The 22,845-nt window shown below is 38.8% G+C and overlaps 1 protein-coding gene across 30 annotated transcripts in view; it reads left to right on the forward strand.

Moving 5' to 3' along the window:
- DOCK9 (dedicator of cytokinesis 9) overlaps nucleotides 1–22,845 on the forward strand; it is a 94,293-nt gene that overhangs the window by 65,544 nt on the left and 5,904 nt on the right. For 6 of the 30 annotated variants that reach the window (XM_083437546.1, XM_083437560.1, XM_083437535.1 and 3 more), the window contains 17 exons: nucleotides 707–840; nucleotides 3,469–3,583; nucleotides 4,897–4,963; nucleotides 6,105–6,152; nucleotides 8,566–8,702; nucleotides 11,325–11,440; nucleotides 12,681–12,818; nucleotides 13,795–13,977; nucleotides 14,503–14,616; nucleotides 15,252–15,467; nucleotides 15,883–15,940; nucleotides 17,657–17,763; nucleotides 18,275–18,397; nucleotides 19,246–19,359; nucleotides 19,992–20,027; nucleotides 20,718–20,864; nucleotides 21,201–21,411. In XM_083437546.1, coding sequence (XP_083293672.1) covers nucleotides 707–840; nucleotides 3,469–3,583; nucleotides 4,897–4,963; nucleotides 6,105–6,152; nucleotides 8,566–8,702; nucleotides 11,325–11,440; nucleotides 12,681–12,818; nucleotides 13,795–13,977; nucleotides 14,503–14,616; nucleotides 15,252–15,467; nucleotides 15,883–15,940; nucleotides 17,657–17,763; nucleotides 18,275–18,397; nucleotides 19,246–19,359; nucleotides 19,992–20,027; nucleotides 20,718–20,864; nucleotides 21,201–21,411 — 2,064 coding nt within the window. Of the gene's footprint in view, nucleotides 1–706; nucleotides 1,322–1,688; nucleotides 3,584–4,896; nucleotides 4,964–6,104; nucleotides 6,160–7,915; nucleotides 7,954–8,565; nucleotides 8,703–9,193; nucleotides 9,238–11,324; nucleotides 11,441–12,680; nucleotides 12,819–13,794; nucleotides 13,978–14,502; nucleotides 14,617–15,251; nucleotides 15,468–15,882; nucleotides 15,941–17,656; nucleotides 17,764–18,274; nucleotides 18,398–19,245; nucleotides 19,360–19,991; nucleotides 20,028–20,717; nucleotides 20,865–21,200; nucleotides 21,412–22,845 lie in introns of those variants that run through there. The other 24 variants (XM_083437562.1, XM_083437537.1, XM_083437556.1 and 21 more) reach the window with 8 other exon arrangements.

The following is a 22,845-nucleotide window of genomic DNA, read 5'->3' on the forward strand; positions in this document are numbered from 1 at the left end:
TTTTTAAATTAATTTTCTATCTAATTTTGATAACTTTCCCATATACTTTTTCATCCTTTACATTACGGTTTCTCCTTCTTTCCATTTCTGTGTTCTATTTCTAACTTCACGTCCCTTTAAGCCCTTATATTACTTTAAAAAATCAAATTTCCACACAGTTACAGAGCTTGTTCCCATGAAACTCTCTCAGCCAAATCTACTTTCAGTTGGTTATAAGGAAAAAATTGGGTACTCATTAGTTTCTTGAATGGGATATAAAATAATGAAGTCATATATATGTATATGTATATCCTTTAACTAAATACCGTATTTTTCCATCTATAAGACGCCCCCATGTATAAGATACTCCCTATTTTGGGGGACTCAGATTTAAGAAAATGGGGGACGATGTATCTGCGTATAAAACTCCCCCTAATTTTTGACATTATTTTTAAGGGGAAAAACCTAGTCTTATACATGGAAAAATACTGTAAGTCTGTATTTCTTCGCATTCAGATATCTCCTATTGATAAATCCAGATGTTGAATTCTGTCACCTGAAACATGCACCCAGCTGGCAATCCCTTTACAAGCCAGGTTTCTGGCATTTACCTAGCATATAGATACTGGAAGGGTTATTTGAATAAAAGAGGGGCAGTTGAATGCAGGTTGAATCTCACACTAGCAGAGCCTCTAATGTATCCCTTTTCTACCATCTTATTATTCAGCATCCCCATATACCTCTTCGACTCCAAATGTTAATTGTGTAAGAAATGCAGACTCAAGAGGTTCTCTTATAAGTACAGATTCAGGAAACAGTCTCCCAGAAAGACATAATGAAAAGAGCAATTCCCTTGACAAGGTAAGGGTACTTTTATATATTTGTGTCTGTAAGTGAAGCTTCTACACACTCTAATCTTGCTTTTTTGCTACTACTGTATAACTTACTCTGCTGAGGGAAAATGAGTAGCCATTTCTATTTCTTCTCTTATTCTACATTAAATAAAATGTGTCTAGCTGTAAGGGGAGGCCCCTATTGGGTGAACATTAATTTCTAGAGAAAACCATGCCACTGTCTCAATAAATATGTTATATGTGTATATATAAAACCAACTTATTTTGGCTATTTTTAGACTGCATGAATGCAGGAAAATTTACAATAAATTAATAGTTTTAGAAAATGTAGTACCATTCTTTGAAGGACACTCTTAATTCACCAAGGGCTGTCTCCAATAGTAGCCATACTCAGTGTAAAGCTCTTAAAATTAAGGGGGATAACTTAGGTTCATTAATATCAATGGGTCTGGTTAGAGTGTGACTACCATTGGATACGAGGGACGCGGGTGGCGCTGTGGGTTAAAGCCTCAGCGCCTAGGACTTGCCAATCACATGGTCGGCGGTTCGAATCCCCACGGTGGGGTACGCTCCCGTGGTTTGGTCCCAGCGCCTGCCAACCTAGCAGTTTGAAAGCACCTCCGGGTGCAAGTAGATAAATAGGGACCGCGTACCAGCGGGAAGCTAAACGGCGTTCCGTGTGCTGTGCTGGCTCGCCAGATGCAGCTTGTCACGCTGGCCATGTGACCCGGAAGTGTCTGCGGACAGCGCTGGCTCCCGGCCTATAGAGTGAGATGAGCACACAACCCTAGAGTCTGGCAAGACTGGCCCATAAGGGCAGGGGTACCTTTACCTTTACCTTACCATTGGATACAGCCCTACTTGTCTTAGTTCACTGGTATAAATCCACATGGTTGCTTTCAGTGAAAGAGTTTTAATAATTAAGCGTATTTAGCCTCTCACGTTCAGTTGCATTTGCCTTTTACCTGTCATATTTCTAACGTTTTGAGGTTGGATCTTGTGGCAGTCACACCATGGTTTAATGTTTTCTTCTTGACCCTGACATGCCGCCTTGTGGCAGAGGGAGAAACTTCTCAGAAGGCATTCTGCTCATACATTATTTGCTAGTGGAGAGGAACGAGAACACTACTATTCATCAAAGAAAAAGCGCGTTACAGTGGATTTTTCACTATTGACAGTTCCATCTTTACCAGAGAGAGATTTCCATGCTGTTGTATCTCCTCCATTACAAGAAGTATTCATTTTTGTGTGGTTTATTTGGTTAAGTTTCTGAGTGCAGCTTGTTGCCAATTTTGCCCTGAGCATTGAAGAAGCTTCTACTGAAGAGGAAACAGTATCTTAATTATTTGAAAGTATCATGGCATACTGAAATGTAAAAAACCACACCATCAGATTTGTTAATGATCTGTACACTGTAAGGCTGCTTCTACTAAATGGCAAAATTGTCATTAATTATTTTTCTTCTTCACGGTAATGGCTTGATTTGCAGTGTGAAGCAATTGACAGTAGTACTGAAATTTTAAAACTTGGTGTAGCCTTTTTGAATATCATATGTTCAAGTTATACTTGTTTCTTCCTTGACATAGTTGCTATTTCATTATACATTTCATGATGGTACTTATCCTACCTGACTTACGTCTAAGCTTTTCTCCTGGCTGATAATATTTTATTTGGGCTGATTGATTTCAAAGCAAGTTACCTTTTGGGGCTACAGTGATGGGTGTAGAGCTTTCCTGCAGCAACAAATATTGCAGAAAGTCTTTACAACTCAGGAATGGAAGTCAGAAAACCTGAGTTGATCTTAATAGGATTGAAAGACTACTCTGCATATGTAATTGTATATTTTTATCTCAAAATTAGTATGCCTGGGGGAAGGCATGCAGGCAAACAGAGGCCTGAAACATCTGTAAGGCTTATTTAATTAATTAATGCAAGTTTAAGCATTTACTGTCAAATTGTCTTTGGCTTTTGTGTGATATTCCTGTTTCCTGTGTGTCAGATGATCATGCATGCCTACCAAATATTCTGAAACTTCCATATAGTTTCTATTCCATTTTTGGCAGTTATGATGATGCATTATTTGTGTTGGCTCTTTTTATTGTTCAAAGTTATACCATGACACTTCATTCCTTGCTCATAGTCTTCTCTAATTCCACATTAGTTTAAGCTGTTTGTGCCTGTTTGCAGTGTAATACTTTTGCTATTGTAGTTTGAGGCTCAAAAGTAATTGCTTTATGGTTTGGCATTTCCACATACAAATCACATATTGAAGCATGACTGTATCATACACCTTTAGATACTGACCACTTGCCCTAAAGAAGATATGCATTTACTTTAACTCTTACCCTTAAGTAGTTTTTCTTGTTTACAAATTGAAGGCTTGAGAGAGGTAACCATGGAATGTGTACAAATAGGGAATTGGATCTGGGTTCAATGTACAAATTTAGATCGATCTATATGCTGGTGTGTCTTAGCAACTTACACTATCAACATGTATGTGTTCCTCTCCTCACAAAAAGATCTGGTTTATGATTAGGAGTGTTCCACCTTTGTCCTCTCAGTTTTGAGATGCTGTGTTTGTGCCTTAATGCATTAAGATGAGCCTCTTGTCCGACTGTATTCCTGTATTTTTCAGAACCAACAGATTTGCCCTTTGGGAAGTTCTGTAGTTCGATGTGACAAGCTTGATCAAGCTGAAATCAGAAGTCTACTGATGTGTTTCCTTCATATTTTAAAAAGCATGTCAGATGGTAAGCAAAAGCTTTTCACTTCTTAAATTCTGACAGTGAGTTAACACAATAACTTGGTGTTTTAAACCCTGTTCAGTAACAGCTGTAACATGTCATGTGTAACTTGGAATGTAATAGCCTCTGTTTGTTTCTCTTCTGATTTGTATTCCTTGTGCTTAATTCTGCAAAAAGTTTTCTGGTTCTGCTGTTATTTATCAGGGGCTGAAGACTTGATTACTTCAGTGCTTCCTGCTTCCCTGCCCCAGAACTCATCTCTGAATTTGGCATTCTACCAACCAAATACTTGCTAAGGGGTGTAAACTTATATAAATGAGCAGAAAATGCCCACAAGATGAATGTTTAATCCAGACAAGACAAAGGTACCATTGGTGGGTAGTTTATCCCTCTACAGAAGTGGAGTTCAGCCTGTTCTGGATGGGATTCCTCTCCCCACAAAAGGATCAGGTTTGCGGTTTAGGAGTGCTACAGCTTTGTCCCTGGATACCCAATGTGTATTAGTGGCACAGAGCATCTTCCACCAGCTGAAGCTCCTTCCGATCTGAAATGGAGAATCTGGCTCAGTTATCCATGCTCTGCTAAACTTCCATATTAGACTACTGCTATGCATTGTATAAGGGACTGGTTTTGAAGACTGTTCGGAAACTCCTGGCAATTGCCACGCAAGATTCAAAGCTCTGGCATAAATTTACATGGCTGGGGACCTGAGGGAGTGCTTCCTTCCATATCATCCAGCCTACACACTTAGGTGATATCTCATCCTAGTTCCCTTGCAAAACCTACCTAATCCTTCCCGAATGGGTATCTCCCAAAATATCCTTTGAATTTCACATTTCTACAAATGTTGTAATCCAGTTCTTCACTCAAAAAAATGAGCAAAAGGTAAAAATACAATACAGAAATGCTTCATATTAGGGGGTATTGTTTGCATATTAGGAGAAATGTGTGCTGAAATGCAGAGCAATATTCCTGAGTAGTTTTTTTAAAATCACAAGCTAATGTGGAAATGTGGTGAACTGAGCTGAAGGGTGGAAAAATTAGAAACTGAGAGAAATTGATAGATTGGCCCATCTCTAGTTCAAGCTATGTAATCTTGAATAGTATAGCATAGAGAGCCTATACAGAAGAGATGTGGAGTAATAAGCTGTGCACTTGTACCTCAAATGCATATTTAGAAGGCTGTCTGCTGTTAGATGTGTAGTCTCAAACCAGGTTTTGCTTTGTGTAACATACTAGCTTTCCTGCTTCCTGTCCTTAAAACTATTCACATCAGTGATACTCACATTTTATTAATTGCTTTATCCAATACATTGTAGATGCCCTTTTCACATACTGGAACAAGGCCTCAACATCAGAACTTATGGATTTTTTCACAATTGCAGAGTGAGTTGGCTTGGCTATTACTATAATTCTTTGTATAGTACAGTTATTGCATTTCAGACATGAACTTAAAGTTCACAGCAAATATTGTATATCCTATATAGCATTGCAACTTTTCAAAATGTCCTGGTAATGGAGAAATCTGCAATACATCTCACAAGCGCCCACATGCAAACATTTATTTCCACACATTCAACATTAATACCATGTTGGCAATTAGAAGTAAATCAGCTTGCAGTTTTTTCCAACAAGATGTAAGCAAACCTGTGTGTGTATTCTGTTACACTGTTACAGCTCTTTGAGAAGATGATGATGATGATGATGATAATTAATTTATTATTTATACCCCGCCCATCTGGCTGAGTTTCCCCAGCCACTCTGGGCAGCTTCCAGTCAAGTGTTAAAAACAAAACAGCTTTAAATATTAAAAACTTCCCTAAACAGGGCTGCCTTCAGAAGATGCTCAAGGTAGTGAACTTTTATGGAAAGGTCGCTCCACAAGGCAACAACATGTTCTATGATGCCCCCATCACACAGTATCTGTGTGTGGGAGATGTTCTCTAGACTGCCTTCTATAATTAGAGGTTACTATCATGACCTCTTTAGCATAAGTAGAGCCCAAGACAGATCCTGGTAAGAATGCATTTTGGCCCTAAAGAAGACCACATGCCTGTAGGCTTTTCATTCATTACTACTTGACTGATGCTGCTGCCGTAGCATTGGCATAAATATTTTTGTGAAGGAAGGCAGATTGGCTGTGAACGGTTTCTTCACTGTTGGGGGTTCAGGAATTTAAATGTACTGCAGATCATTGAAGACACAGGTACAATCCTAACAACTTACTTTTCATTAGACATGGTTTGGATTGCACTACAGTACTAAAGAAAGTGGGGGAAATTGTCAGTGATAATTGCTATACTGTTTTAATAAACAAGACAGGCATAGCAACTCTGCATGAGAGCAGAAAGTGTTGAACATAACTTGTTTGGCAGAAAGGTGACAAAGGTGGGGATGGGAATTAAGCCAAGGGATCATTAAAATCATGGACATTCATTATTTTATCATTTCATGAGCTGGCTCCAGTTAAGTTTTTACTAAAATTACGTCTTAGTTTTAAAACTAATCCTCACTGTGTTCTTTGCAGAGTGTGCTTGCATCAGTTTCAATACATGGGAAAACGATACATCGCCAGGTACTGTGTATAACCTAATGGTGTAACTTTGTTGCGACAGAATGCCTTAAATTCTTGTCATTTGAATAATGTTCAGTTAATACTGGAAAGAGATATCTTTGTATTAGAAGGTAAGTATACAGCCTTTGTAGTGCTTGACACATGTTACCTGTGTTGCCTTACTAGCGCTGAAAACTCATCCGAAATTGCTGCACTACATAGTTAGGGATTTTTGTGTTGGCTATTAAACTGTGGAGGAATGCCTTGTGACATTCTCAAAACCGTGCATAGTACCGGAATGATAGCCTGTGAATTATTCCTACCTCCTGTGCACTCTCCAGTCAGACTAAACAAGGCTTTGTAACACCACATGTATCTTTTCATCCTATCCAATGCTGGCCACACTGGTCTTAGTTCCATTAGCTGCTTGTATGGAAATTTACTTCGTTTGTTGCAATATTTTGATGTTAGAGACAGCCTCCACCTGGACTTTTGGCACAAGCCTGTCTCTTGCTAGCTGATGTTATTGTGACTTACATCAGACACAAATACAGGAAATTATGACTTGGATATATGAAAGAGAAATATACAACATACATTGCCTTTCTTTCTCTCCCAAAGATTATCCTATTGCCATTGGTTGATTTTGCTTTTAATCTTTGACAATGTCTTGAAAAGGAGCATGGAAAAATCAAAATAAAGCATGCTGTTCTGTGAATCAAACTGAATATGTATTTGAACTCACCTAAAAGTGTTGCAACACTTATATGGCTATTTATCCCCCATCTCCCCAGCCTGCTCCCAGGGGTAAATGCCATTTGGGGTTCTTTGAACCTTGGATTTTCCCCCAGCTTTAGATTTGTTCTGCCTGCTTCCTAATGTTTGCACCTAGTTCTCACAAAGCGCCTGAGGTGGTAAAGCAGTGTATGATCTGTAAATCACTTCAGATAGCAGGTATGGGCTCTTCTGACCAAAAGATCCCTCCACACAATAAATTAGATGTCAGGGAGAAGGATGCCAGCCTAGCCTTCTTATCTTCAAGACATTGTTGAACTATAGCATCCATTATCCTGATTATTGGTTATGTTGACTGGGCTAATGAGAATTAAAGTTCAGCATCCAGAGGGCATTGTGCTGGCTACTCTTGAGTAAGACCTCACATGCAGACTGAAGTGATACAGCACATACATGGTTTTACCATCCAGAATTAAGCCACCCATTTCTAATGTGGCACTGGTACTTGTGTTATTTCTTTGGGCTGGAGTAAAATACCCTTTATTTCTTTATTGTTGCATTTTTCTTAATGTACTACATGATGTTTAACCATTTTGTTTAAGAATAATACATATTGCTGCTCCTGAAATTACAGTTTGAGCTTTTACCCACTTGATATCGTTGTATAAGTAGGAATATTCATAATGCATGAAAATGCATTAAATAGCTCTTGATGAATTTAAGAGACAATTTCACCAATAACATACCACTTGGTTGTGTTGCATGTGAAAACATTGAACTGAAAACTATGCACGTTTCTGATGTAAATTGTGATTATTGAAGTGATTCACAAATATTTCACACTGAGATGCACCAAATGAATGTGCTAGCAAAAAAATAGTGCATGCAATCTTTACACACCCTACGGTTGAGGAAACAGGGATGTGTGTAATTCTGGTATTGGTTTTCATTTCTTGTCAGCTCTGGTGGTGGTACACACTAGGAGGTTAGTCTGTACTGATTGCTAACACAGATCACTTTTCTATTTCCTTCACTTGATTGCTGGCAAGTTTAACAAAGTGTATGGCTCTACTCCCTTCCTGCCTCGGTAAGATACAGGCATTAGTATATCACGTAATTTTGCTCTATCTGCATGTGTGCTTACTAAATACTCTCTCAGATCCTCCTTAAACCTTCTATAACCAATTCACATCACACAAAGCTCTCTTAAAAATTATTTGTATACACGGTAGCACATTTACTATTCTGAACTAAATGTTTCTAAAGCAAGTTGTGTGCTGCTGCTTTCAAGCATTTTTGAAGCTTTTGGACTGAGAAGGTACTTGCTGTGATGCTTTCGGAATTCTGCCTATTTTAAGCTAATGTAAAATGACCAAAGTACAGTGGTCAGGCAGAGTTAGTCTTCCTGACTGAGTCTGTCTTCCTAAGACTCTCACTATAGCTGACTATCTCCAGTCTGTCCAACTGTAAATAGTCCATTGTGGTCAAGAAGTAAATACTATAGTCCACATCCTTTATGTACTGCCTTGACTGACTGGATAAATTTGCCAAAACTTTAACTAAAATAGATAATAGCCTGCATTGTATTTTCATCTTCTAGTAGAGTTTTTGCTTGGCCTGCTTAACTAACTCTCACCCTCTCTTGCTGCAGTGCAACATGTTTAACTTTTGCTTCTGTCCCATTTCACCCATCTTGCAGGAACCAGGAGGGGTTGGGACCCATAGTTCATGATCGAAAATCTCAGACATTGCCTGTTTCCCGTAACAGAACAGGGATGATGCATGCCAGATTACAGCAGCTGAGCAGCCTGGATAACTCTCTCACATTTAGCCACAGTAAGTTCCATGACATAACACCTGAAATATCATCCAGTACCACAACACCAGAGGCAGGTCGAAACCCACACCAGAGCATGTCATGGACTTTATTTTTCAAGGTCAAGCACCAACATGAATTCTGTTCACAGCTGAGCGGAAGTACCAAACGATGACACAATGTGGAACATGGTTAACTACAGCATTTTAACATGCTATACTCAAAATTTTGTATACATTGGTATTTGATGTATGCTACTTCAAATTTATGCATTCTGTGGTGTTCATCTTGAACAACGTTTTCAACTGCCATTGAGAACGTTCATTATACTCTTTCTCAAGAACATTTTGAAAACGGTGAAATGTGCTTGGTTGATCATGTGACCATGTTTTGGCATAAAGTTTTTAAGGGGAAATACTCTGAAGTAGCATAAAAGTACTGTGAAAGTCCATGATTTAGTTTGGATGTGAAGAAGCACCCAGTAATGAAGTGACTTTTTCTGTGTTTTCAGTGTGAGAAAAATATCAAGTTTGCTTGGAATTTCTGTAGACAATGGTAAGACAATCAGGTTGAAGTCAGCTTCTGTTGGAATTCTTGAAATGAAATCTAGATTTAAGTAATCTTTGAAAATATTTCAGCTGCATCATTAAGAATATCACTTGACTTTTGTGAAGCTTCACAGTATTCAAGAATGGGCAGCTTGCTGAAATAATAAAACCCACATTAACTGTGTACTGCCTAATACTTTTAACAAATGCATCTGTTTTTCTGTAAATTAGTAGTGAGCTGATTTAAGTCTTGGATACTTTTTCTTCATTCTAGCCTGTTTTTAAGGCTATAATCTAGCAGTGTATTCCCCATTTTTCAAAATTTCCAAAACGGAAAGATCACCCAGACCAGACACAGAAAAGTTTGACAGATTGACAGATCTTTCTCAAAAATACCTCACAGAATCCCCAGAATTATTCTCCAGAAGACTTCTATCCCTGAGTTCAATTTTTTTAGGTGGGGGCGAAGAGATTTTCCAATACACATTTTAAATATGGACATGGTACTGCTGCATGAAGATTGATTTGACTGAACACTGCCTTTGTGAAATCGGAAGTAATTTCCACTCAAGCAAAGTGGGGGGATTTCCCCTCCATCTGGAACTCCCACACCACCTTCTCTGGAGGGCCCCAGGAGCAGCAGACGGAAGGCAGAAAACCCCTGTTCCACAAGTGGAACTTAGGACCAAAATCATCATTTTTGTTCTATTTTAAAACCCTCATGTCAAATCCTATTTTGAACACAGACATTTAAAGAGCACTTCAGGAATTTGGTTGGGACAATTTTTGAGAAGGAAGGTATTCAGGGGGAAAATGGGTGCATGCAAATCCCGCTGTGTCTCTGCTTGAGCCTTAGGAGATGCTTAGATTTCTTCTTCTTGTAGCCATATTTCTCAGTTTGCCAAAATTCATTTGCCATTCACCTGATGTTTCAATGACAGTTATTCTCTGCTGCTTCCTTTAATGTACAGCAGGGCTGTGGAACCTTTGGCATTCCAGATGTTTATGAACTACCCGTCAGCCCTAGCAAACATTCCCAAATGCCCAAGGATAATCGGAGCTGTAGTTCAGCAACATCTGGAGGGTTATATGTATTCAAGGGCCACCTTATTCCTAAGCATAGGTTCAGAACTGAATCACCCTTGGTTGTCCTGATGGATGCCCTTCATCACAAAAGGGACAGGAGAGTGCAACCCTTTTACTTCTGCTTGATCTCTCGGCAGCCTTTGATACCATTGGCCATGTTATTCTCCTGGATTGACTTAGTGAGAAGAGTATCCGTGGCATAGTGTTACAATGGTTCCATTTATATATTCAGATAAGAATGAAAGTAACTGCTCTTGGGAGCCCATTGTATGCAGCCATGAAGGAGATTGCCCATTGCACCTCTCAGAGATGCATGCTGGGGACTTCTTTCCTTCTGTCTGTGTTGCAAATGATTAGAGCATTTAAAGACTCCTGGTGCAGCAGAATTATCTGCCTTTAGAGGAGGCTAACAGTTGTCTGTCTGCATGAGTCTGCTCAGGACTTGTCACCTTCCAACAAGCAGGCATATCCTAGAATGAGGACTCATTAAGAAACACATGGATTGTGTTTTTTGAAGGTGGGTAATTCTTAATCTTACATTCTTAGTATGAGGGTAAAACTTTTTGATACGCTTTCAATTTTTAAAAAATGAAAAAATGTGCTCCACCTATCAGAAGTCTGGAAAAGAACTGTCCTAGACCAAACTGAATGGGTCTCAGAATTTTTGAAAATTATTTATCAGTTGTCACATATCTAGGCTAATTCCACCTATGTGTAGGCCACAGGTCTGGGATACAACTGGAATATTACTGTAACTCATTTGTTATTTATGTACTCTCAGCCCTTACTTTTTGCTTCAAGCTATCTGAAACATAAAGCAATCATTTACACGACCCAAGCCGGCAAATATGTGCACATGCTATATACCTGCAACTGCAGCATTCCTGTAAGACACATAAGAATTCCAGCTTTGCTACTATTCGATTAGTAGTGTTGGTATTAAAAGGTTGGAGGTTTGTCAAAGTCTGGTACAGAGTTCAAAGTAACAACTGCCTCAAATTTCCACAGGTTATGGCCATTCAGAAGCAGATGTCCTTCACCAATCTTTACTTGAAGCCAACATTGCCACTGAAGTTTGCCTTACAATTCTGGACACTTTATCTTTATTCACAATGGCATTCAAGGTATGTGCTTAGATACCTGTATAGTTAGGCGTAGCCATAGTTTTTATCCAGAGGTAGCCAACATAGTGGGACGCGGGTGGTGCTGTGGGTTAAACCACAGAGTCTAGGACTTGCTAATCAGAAGGTCGGCGGTTCGAATCCCTGTGACAGAGTGAGCTCCCATTGCTCGGTCCCTGCTCCTGCCAACCTAGCAGTTCGAAAGCACATCAAAGTGCAAGTAGATAAATAGGTACCACTCCGGCGGGAAGGTAAACGGCGTTTCCGTGTGCTGCTCCAGTTCACCAGTAGTGGCTTAGTCATGTTGGCCACATGACCCGGAAGCTGTACGCCGGCTCCCTCGGCCAATAAAGCGAGATGAGTGCCGCAACCCCAGAGTCGGTCACGACTGGACCTAATGGTCAGGGGTCCCTTTACCTTTACCTTTAGCCAACATAGTGCTCTCCAGATGTTGTTGGACTCCAACTTGTGCGTGGGTTACACCCCAAGGCACCGCACACTTACGTGAAATCATGTATAATCAGAACACTCATTGAAAAACTCTTCAAACAACCCCTGTTTGTGAAGTTTCCGGGTAACCTCTGAGTTTGACACAATGTGTATAGTTGTGCTCATGCTCGTTCATCAAGCACTTTAAGCAACACCACTGCGGTTTGAGTCCCACCCAGTTGGGAATCACTGTGGTATGTCCCAATCCAGTGGGCTTCATCGTCCACCGTAATAAATAGAACAATTGGTCTTTTACCTGAAAAGTAGATTTGTAAGATGACAAACAGATGAAGACACCAGAGCCCTCCCTGCTGTGGTCTGCAGTTGTGCTAATTTCAGACTGCTGTCAAGGCTTTATTTAAGGGTTCCCTTTGTTCCTATGTTTAAGGGGTTACGTTATTTATTTGGGGGGCATGTCGTCAGCCAGGGGGAGGTAGGCAGGTATGTTCAGATTTCTATGTACGTACATTGATTACTGCTGCTTGATGAGCCTGAAAAACCGAGGAGATTAAGCCTGCCTCCCACAATTCTGTGCTCCTGCCTCCATCACTTGATTACCCAATCAAGTGTCTTCATTGTCCACGTTACCAATCTGCAATTCGAGTAAGACCAATAATTCTTTCCCAGATGTTTGTGTGCAGATAGCCATGAGGGAAGCATTCCATTAACAAGTCTATAAGGTTTATAATGGCTTTTGAGGCCTTAAAATAATTCATCTGTGTAGGTATCAAAATATAATTCTCTTAATTTTAAGAATCAGCTCCTGATGGATCATGGGCATAATCCTCTGATGAAAAAAGTGTTCGATGTGTACCTTTGCTTTCTGCAAAAAAATCAGTCAGAAACTGCATTAAAAAATGTCTTCAATGCCTTAAGATCACTAATTTTTAAGGTAAGTAGTCTTCAATTTATAACCTTCTCTCTATATGTTATATTGATTGCGGGGGGGGGGGGTCTGTTTTGTTACTTATATGCTGCCTCTAAATGTAGAGAGCCTAGGGCAGGGTATTGCTTTTCTCCAGAGAGCATATCTCTTTGTTCAATCAGAGTATATATTTCTGAAACTGAGTGAAGGAGGACTCTGTTGTGTTCATGGAGTTTTAGCTTGGGAACTAGATGCCAGGTTAATTGCTTTTTTGAATTTGGACAAGTCATTGTCTTGTTGAGTAGACTGACGTTCCAGTCTAACCAGTGTAAAGAAGCAGGCTCCCAAATCCCTTGATGGAACAGGTGGACCCATTAACTGAGCAGGCCACTGTATGTTCAGAACCCAGAACTGCATTACCAACAAGTGCTAGTCCGGTATGTAAACATAGTGTTTGGCCATTCAGTTTTACAGTCGTTATCTCCAGGTGTCATGGGAGAGATTAGAATGTGGGCCATATGGCCCACCCTTTAAAACAGGTGACAAAGTCACAATTGCTTTCTTTTTGGGAAATGGAGTTGCAGATCTGAAATCTGACAGCTCCGAAACACTGAAATCCTGCGTAAGCTTTGGTCTTATTTTGAGACAACCACTACCTTCTGTCAGGCTGTCAAATATATATTTTCTAGTCACTTTAAGGGTGAAGCTTTACAAAGTTGCAAATTTCTGCACAGACTACAAATTACTAGATTTGTGAGGTAGACAAGCTAGCAAATTCTTTGTATACTTATTTGCAAAGCTGACTTTGGGACTCCTAAACAAACTGATGCACATATCTATATCAAGGGTATTTGTTTTCAGGGACCCTTTCTAGTGTGTTACAAATTAAACAGCCAACTCCTATGTGACATTTTTTTTAACACTTTTCTATTTGAAACTTGTTACCTGATGGTTTCGTTTTATCCTACCTTTTAAAGAGTAAATGTTTCTGTGTGTTCTACAGTTTCCTTCTACATTTTATGAAGGAAGGGCTGACATGTGTTCTTCACTGTGCTATGAAATTTTGAAGTGCTGCAATTCCAAACTGAGCTCAATACGAACAGAAGCATCACAGCTCCTTTATTTCTTGATGAGGAATAATTTTGATTACACAGGAAAGAGATCGTTTGTGAGGACACACCTACAAGTCAGTACAGTTTGTTTTTATGTATTTAAGGGGTTTTAAGGAGATGAAATGCTGACCTTTTCTGGTATCGTGTCTTAAAGACTGGATTGTGTGTACTTAGCAACATAATCTTACAACAGACTGCTGCTACATAGTGCATTGAGCAGCACACCCACACACTGTAAGTTATGTGTGATAATAAATGCTGCATGCCCAGCAGCTATGTGAAAAGGTCACCCTTGCTGCTGCACTCTCTATATGTACTTCCTATACACAAATTTTGGAACAAGTAGCTGGTGTTTCTAGATATTCAGACTCATGCCCTATTGTATCACTGCAGTTTTAATGCAAATTATTCATATACAGGTTTGCATTTTCCCCAGAAGAGTCTACAAATCTAAATTTTTTTGTATTTGTTTACTTACACAAAGTTACAGGCTGCTTATTATTTAGGAAAGTTCCAAAACTGTATACAGAATTTATAATGCATACAATATAAACCCCAACCTGAAATCTTCAAGATTTATGTTTCTGCTTCTTTACAAGGTTATCATTTCTGTGAGTCAGCTGATTGCAGATGTTGTCGGAATTGGTGGAACCAGATTTCAGCAGTCTCTTTCTATCATCAATAACTGTGCTAACAGTGACAGACTTACTAAGGTTTGTAGTAGGCTTTTTTTCCCATTTCATTATAAAATTATAAAGAAGGGTCTGGATTATGAGCTTCATTCCCATGGCATTGATGCTGAAACCTCAACATGTAAACAGCCCTTATGGATGAACGTAAGAAGGTTATAGTCATGTATAAGCAGAGAACAAAATGTACAAAAATGCTGTAGAATGAAAAATACAGAAGCAGTTGCCAAAGGGACCTTGATGAAGTCTTATTTGAAAATGCCAAAAATGCCAAGTTGTTCTTGATGCTTGAGAGAAAAAGGAAAATCTCTGTAAAATCTTTTCAGATCACAATAGTCCATGTTTGAGACACTAGTTTAAGTATTCATTGTATAATATAAGTACATACAAAATTAGCTTTTAAAATAGTTACATTTTAGAGTTGTTTTGCTTTGAAGGAAACAATGTAACATTAACAGGAGTAGATGCAACTAATAGTAAAGGCCATGTTCATGTGGTTAGGATTCTGAGGAATAGTCCACACAACTTTACTCTTCTTTGATACTACTTGATTTTTCCTAAAGGAATTTCAAGCAATAGGTCACTAACTGGATAGTTACAGTTTAGTTTCCCCTTGTTGAGCTCATTTTGCATATCTTGCCGCTGTTTTCACATTACAGCACACGACATTTCCTTCTGATGTCAAGGATTTGACAAAACGCATCCGTACAGTCCTAATGGCTACAGCGCAAATGAAGGAGCATGAGAATGATCCAGAAATGCTTGTGGATCTTCAGTACAGTTTGGCAAAGTCTTATGCCAGTACACCTGAACTCAGGAAGACATGGTTGGATAGCATGGCAAGAATTCATGTTAAAAATGGAGATCTTTCAGAGGTAAGCAAGACAGAAAGTACTCCACTGGTTTTTGATGATCTGGCAATACTGTTCTTAAAGTTCAAAATAATTCTAGAAATCTATCACACACATATTGAAGAGGTTGGAGAAAAATGTGCCAACAAAAATTAGAAAGAATTGCTGTGCTGCTCTGACGTTTTAAGTTTTATTCAAGATATACAGTAAGCCCACAACTTATGCAGGGGTTACATTCCAGGGATTGTGCCTAAAGCCAAAATTGCATATAGTCAAAATATAATGGGTACAATGGTAGGTGGGATTGCCAAAGTTTTTTTTTTGTTTTTTGTTTTTTAAATTGCCAAGCATGTAAAGCTGAATGTTGCAGGCATGCTGTATACAGAACTTAGTCACAACAAAAATTGTGTAGTAATGGTTGCTATTGTTTGTATTTTAGGCGGCAATGTGTTATGTCCACGTAACAGCTCTGGTGGCAGAGTACCTTCTCCGAAAAGGTATGTATCATGCACCTACTCCATTGTTGTTGGGCTATTTTAAACTGCTGCTTAAGTGGTTATATACCAGTCTGCTTTATAGTTTGTGCATTTATGTTTTGTCTAGCCAGTTGTAGTTATGCATATTGTGTATTGCCCTAGCATCCATGTGGATAAAGGTCCAAAAATAGTTTAATAAATAACAATTAAATTATTATTCTTTCTATTTAAAAAATAGCAATAAAACATTTGAAGAAATATCTTAAGAAAAGACTGTTACAGAAAGGAAAATCCAATGTAATCTCATCACACTCCATCTGTTAAACTCACTCAGAATGTTTGTTTCTTTTAGTTTCCTCATTGCCTTCCTCCAAAAAGCTTAGGGTTCTCTTCTCCTCCCTCCTCCTTTTATTCTCGCAACAATCTTGTCTGTGCAGTGATTGCATGGTAATAATTGTTCAGTGGACCGCTCTATTGCACTGGTGAGCCTTTAAAACATATCAGCATCACAGGATGTACCATCAGACAAACAGCTTCTTTACTTGTCTGTAGGGACACGGGTGGCACTGTGGGTTAAACCACAGAGCCTAGGACTTGCTGATCAGAAGGTTGGCGGTTCGAATCCCTGCAACGGGGTGAGCTCCCGTTGCTCGGTCCCTGCTCCTGCCAACCTAGCAGTTCGAAAGCACGTCAAAGTACAAGTAGATAAATAGGTACCACTCCAGCGGGAAGGTAAACGGTGTTTCCATGCGCTGCACTGGTTCGCCATGTCATGCTGGCCACATGACCCAGAAGCTGTCTTCAGACAAACGCCGGCTCCCTCGGTCAATAAAGCGATATGAGCGCCGCAACCCCAGAGTTGGTCACGACTGGACCTAATGGTCAGGGCTCCCTTTACCTTTACCTCTACTTGTCTATAATGTCTAAAGACCCCCATATAGTTTTTCTGTTTGCTGTGAAGGCACCTCACTTCTATTTTGCCACACTGGGTTACTGAAGATAATTATATCCAATGCCAGCCTGAATAGTCATTAGTAACCATGTGTAAGAGGCCCTCCTGTTACCCAAGTTTCCATCTTAGGCTTTGAAGGAACCATGGTTGTGAAAATAGACTTGCTTACTATTTACGTGCAATCAGTAGAATTTTGTCCTATGGTTCAGAAACCCAAGAGCATGGTTTCTGATTATTCAAGTCTTTACTAAAACACTATACTGTTTAAGAATAAAATCCAAACCTGCTGCTGCTGACCCCCTGCATAGTGGTGCTACTGCCACAAGGCAGTGCTGCAGCCTAGCCACTGGCAGTGGCAGCAGAAGATTTGCAGTGGGGCAGGGGGTGGATCAGGACTTTGGGATTGGCTGTAAGAGCAGCTTGGGATCCAACAGAATGCCCTTGAATGCCCTATTTGGGGACTGCATGCTGGCAAGGATACTGCCAGTTCGCCTTCTGCCCACACATTCAGCAGGCAGAAAAGGGGGGGGGGGGCTGCTTCAGCATAGTGGCACAAGCACTACTCAGTTGGCAAGAGGAAACCAGCTGAGATTTCAGAAGTTAGTAAAGGGATGCCTCTACTCAATCCAATACCCCCCCAACCAAGCGTAACTTGAAATTAGATCTATTCACTGCAACTTTAAGAGTGTTAATTTCTTTCATGCCTTTGTGGGTTTTGCTGTTCCTCTCTTCCGTTGATCTACTTCAAGAGTGTTGTCTGCATTTTTCCCATCCAATATAAATAGGAATGTTTAAACAAGGCTGTATAAGCTTCAGAGTAATCACTCCAAATATAGATGAAGAGGCTTCTATGATGGAAGATGTTGGGATGCAAGATGTTCACTTTAATGAAGTATGTAAACTTAATTCATATTTATTTCTGTATCATCATAATACTAATTTATTTTTTATTGAATTCTAAAATGTCTTGCTTGCTGTCTAACCCGAAGAGTTCATAACACATTGAAAATATTTTTAACCCATGGAAACACAACTAAATAATAAATAACATACACCATTACTCACTTTATAGCATGTTAAGACAAAGAGGCCAAGTTATGCTGGAGATGCTATAAAAGCCAGGCTTGGGGAGAGAGCACGGAGGAACCTTGGACCTGGCAATTAAATGTTAACCAGACGGGATTTCCACTGAACCCTTTAGAATAGTGTAACACTGCAGACTGTAGGAAGAAGGGAGAATTGGTGAAAATTGCCTCTCCCCTTCCACTGTCAGGAGCCTTTGCTGGATCAGAAACACACTGTACTGGAAATGAATCCTTTTTTATGCTGCTTGAGAAAAATAAAGTTAGATTGCTCTAGATTAGTCTCTATCCACATGTGTGTGCTTTTCTTTCTGTAACTAGGATGTACTGATGGAGTTGTTAGAACAGTGTGCAGATGGTCTGTGGAAGGCTGAACGTTATGAACTGATTGCTGACATCTATAAACTAATAATTCCTATTTATGAAAAGCGGAGAGATTTTGAGGTATTTGATGCAAATCTATTTATGCTATAATGATTTCATTTGATACCTGTTAATGCTGTGGGGCGTTGAAATAGGTAATGTTCAGCTAAAGATACAGCAAAGTCTCATTGAAAGTTGTGAGGATTCATTTGATTGCAACTAACTTCAGAGTGCTGGGATTTTTTTACCTATAAAACTTTATAAGGCTTGGGACCCCATTACCTTATGGAGCCTCTTTTCCCCTATGAATCTGGCCAGCTCTTCAGATCAGCTTTGGAGGCCCTTCTTCAAGTACCTCTTCTAAGGCAGGTGCGGAGAGTGGCTACATAAGAAAGAGCCTTTTCTGAAGTGGTTCCCATTTTTGGAATGCTGTTCACAAGGAGCTGCAGCAAGCCCTTAGTCCACCATCTTTTTGGAACCAGGCTAAGACTTCTTTAGATTCCAAGGCATTGGAAATTTTGATATCTGCATCCTGCTCACTCAGTGGATGGTTAGCTGTTTACTGGTTTACAGTGATAATAATGTTATGGTAGGATATGTGTATACTTGGGGGAATGTTCACTTTTCGTTATCATTCTTGCATGTTTTTAATATATATTTGCTACTTAAGTCAACTTCAGATATAAGGTGACACCTGAAAAAGTAATCATAACCTGTTCCATAGCTTTCAGTGGTACTTAGTTATCCCTAATTTTAGCTAAGTTGAGACAATTGGGTTTTCCAAGCCGTTAAGTACTGTATTATTTTGATACAGTTTGCTAACGATATATAAAAGCTTGTATGCTTTTTATTCTGTTTTGTGTTGTTCAGAATATACTAAATATCTCAGTGCCACCATTTACCAAAACGTATTTTCCCATTTTTTTTAGAGGCTAGCTCATTTGTATGACACATTGCATCGGGCGTACAGCAAAGTTACAGAAGTTATGCATTCAGGAAAAAGATTGTTGGGAACCTATTTCAGAGTTGCATTTTTTGGGCAGGTGAGCATTGTCCAGTGTCTTTCCTGAACTTTAACTTAGCATCTGAAAAATTGCAATTTTTTTGCAATGTATTCTTTTTTACAGCATGTGGTAACTGCATTGTATATTTCTACTTGCATGTATTTGAAACTAATGAACTATTGAACTAATAACTGTTTTCTGAATGAGAAATTTCTTCAGTAAACTTTCTTTTCTTCCTTTTTTCCTTTTTCTATTACTTTCTTAAGGCAGCGGTAAGTTTTTCAATAATAGCCATTCATAGCTATTACTTAAACACTGCCTTTGGTGTTTTTATATATTATGTTGGTTCACTTTCTGATCTGTATTATCTTGCTTTAAAATATTAATATATTTAGTTCCACTTGCAGAAGAAAACTGCACATGTTCTATCTTTGTACTGCATGCTTATACAAAGAATCAAACTTTTTCACTTTTATATGTTATTCCATAGTGGCAAAATACAGTGACTGCAGGATGTGTGTGTGTGTGTGACATGAGCATGTGTATTCAATGGAGGAAACACAGTTTTAGATAGAAATAGTTGATCAAAAAAAATATTCAGTCAGGGCACTGAGTTGTACAATTTGAGTGATATAACATTCCATTTATTCTATTGTCTCTTATGACTGTAGCAATACCAGTTTACAGACAGTGAAACAGATGTGGAGGTAATTACAGAAACTGCTGTACAAAACAAGCAATGCAGTAAAAACTACTGCATATAAGCTTAGTTTGTTGTGGGTATTTTTGTCAAGTCTAGTTTGCGTTTATACATGCTATGTTGTGATCCTTGCACTACATTGTCCATTTCATCTTCAGATAGGAATATTTATTTTTGCAACTTAAAACATTAACTCAGATCTGACATTCTGTATGAAAGCAGACACCTGTTTCACCTTCCATGGGACCTATATTGGTTGCATTTGGGGCTTCAATTATAAAATAGGATTATATTAAAATTTATCTAGATAAGGTTGGTTTATTTGTATAGAACACTTGGCTATATTTTGTTCAAAATAACACGGCTTTTTCAGAGGACTACCATATTGGCATGTGAAACAGGCATGTGAACAATGAGTATGGAAATAGAGTGCTGTACCCTCAAAACATTAAAGTTGACATATCATGTAATTTACAGCATTCCCTCAATAATATTGTAATAATTTTCAATGCATCCATACTATAATAGCTGTTTTGCTCTCCTTACCTTGATTTTTCAATATCACTTTTTTCTTTTTCTTTTTGCTTGCAACCTTTGTGTTCTACATTGACCTTGCTTTAATTATTAGGAGTCATTCTTTTTTGGACCTTTGTTTGTTTAGAACTTAACTGTTGTTATTGGTTTTTCTTTTCTAAAGGGATTTTTTGAAGATGAAGATGGAAAAGAATATATATACAAAGAGCCTAAACTCACATGCCTTTCAGAGATTTCCCAGAGGCTACAAAAACTCTACTCAGATAAGTTTGGATCTGAAAATGTCAGGATGATCCAGGACTCTGGAAAAGTAGGACTTAACTAATAATATACAACTGATTTATATAAAAATTAACATGAGATCAAATCGAAATTTTCTTTCTAGCCTGCCAATTCTTAAGCATAGTAAAATGTCGTTCCACTAAGGATGATCATCTACTTGTGCAGTACAAAAAATACCAAATGAATGAAGCAAGAAGGGCCTTGGAAACATACATTGATAATTTTTATATTGAAGGCACCATAAGAATTTTAAATTTTTATTAATGATGATCAGCGTATTAGCTTGTAACCTTTTAATAATGTAACTTTTAAATAATTGCATATTTTCATAGTTGAGATTTTAATTCTCTCAAATTCTTTTAAGGTAAATCCTAAGGATTTGGATTCAAAATATGCCTATATTCAAGTTACTCATGTAGTTCCATACTTTGAGGAAAAGGAACTACAAGAGAGAAAAACAGAATTTGAAAGAAATCACAACATCCGTCGCTTTATGTTTGAGATGCCATTTACTCAGATGGGCAAAAGAAGAGGGGGAGTGGAGGAACAATGTAAACGACGCACCATTCTTACAGGTACTAGGTCAAAATTTGCAGTTCTTTGAACAGTACTTTGATTTCTAAAAACCAAAAACCAAAAGAGAGCACTTGACACCTTTCCTTGATGTTTTTTGTCTATAGCACCTGTAACATGCTTCCATTTAATCCAAAAAAGCCACAGAGAAATCTGAGTCTTTGCTAAATCCTGCATGTTTTGGGTCCTAATAACCTATCGGAGCCTAACTGGAAACTAACCTATAACTAACAACTAACCAAGTTAAAGCTATTTCATGCAATACACTCACATTTTGTACACGTAAAGTGTTATTAAATTAATGTTTTGCAGCCACGTGAACTATACTGCTATACTTGCTGGGGAGCTGGAATTGACATAAGGGTACAATCTGACAACTATGGGCTACCACAATATAATGTGTGAAACAAAGACACACAAATTGATGCTCTATCAGTACCCTGGATGTTATTGATGCAGTTTCTCTGGTCTGCCAGGAAGCTGTTTAACAGCAAGGTCATGTTTTAGAAACACTTGTAACTGTGATCCAACTCAAAGAGAAAGGTCTTGGGTGTATTTTAAAACCTGTGTAGAAAGGGAGATATTTTATGTTCAGGGCAGTTGGCTGTAAAATTAGACAGAGGTATTCACCTCTGGCAGCAGGTGCTCAGAAACAGGAGCCTCCCCATTCATTCCTCCTGAGCCATTCCCTTCTATTGGAGATCAGAGCTATGTGTGCCACAGGCTTGCCATACAACTAGTCTACTACCCTTAGGCTCACTGGTGTATGCTACCCCATTTTGCTTCATCCCCAAACTGTCCTAGTATGTACTGTTGCAGTCCCGTGAATAGCTAATAGATAGCTAGTAGGTAGGTAGATATTTAAGTTGACTCAAACATTTATTGCCTCTCAATTGCCTTATGTTCATGTGCCAATATGTCAAGGCCAGGGTCCAGTTATTTTGCATGCTGACTCATGGCTACTCTTTGCACCAGGATTACTGGTAGCTTAAAGACTGACACTGCATGTGAACAACTGTTATTGCTGATAGCTAATCTCCTGGCAAAGAACCAAGTGGAAGCAGTAGTGTTGTCATCCTTCTTTAGATAACAAAATGTGAATTACATAAACTGAACAAATAGAAAAGCATAGAAAGACCCATGCTTAATATTTTTCTAAGTTTTTCCCACCTGTTGGTTTACCCAGTTGATACTTAATCATTAGTCCTTTCTGGATAGAACAGCAACTTTCATGAGCTAGCAGACAGTACTATATATGTCCCGCATAATGAGAAGATACAGGCTAGTTGTCTTCTGCAGATCAGAATTTTTCTAGGGACAAACAAACACTGGACAAAAGAAGCACACAGTCTGCAGAGCAGGGGTAGCCAATGTAGTGCCTTCCAGATGTTTTGCACTAAACTCTTAGTATCCCAGACCACAGGCAATGAGAACTG

The sequence above is a fragment of the Podarcis tiliguerta genome (assembly GCF_965153285.1).
Source record: "Podarcis tiliguerta genome assembly, chromosome: 4".
Lineage (NCBI taxonomy): Eukaryota > Metazoa > Chordata > Lepidosauria > Squamata > Lacertidae > Podarcis > Podarcis tiliguerta.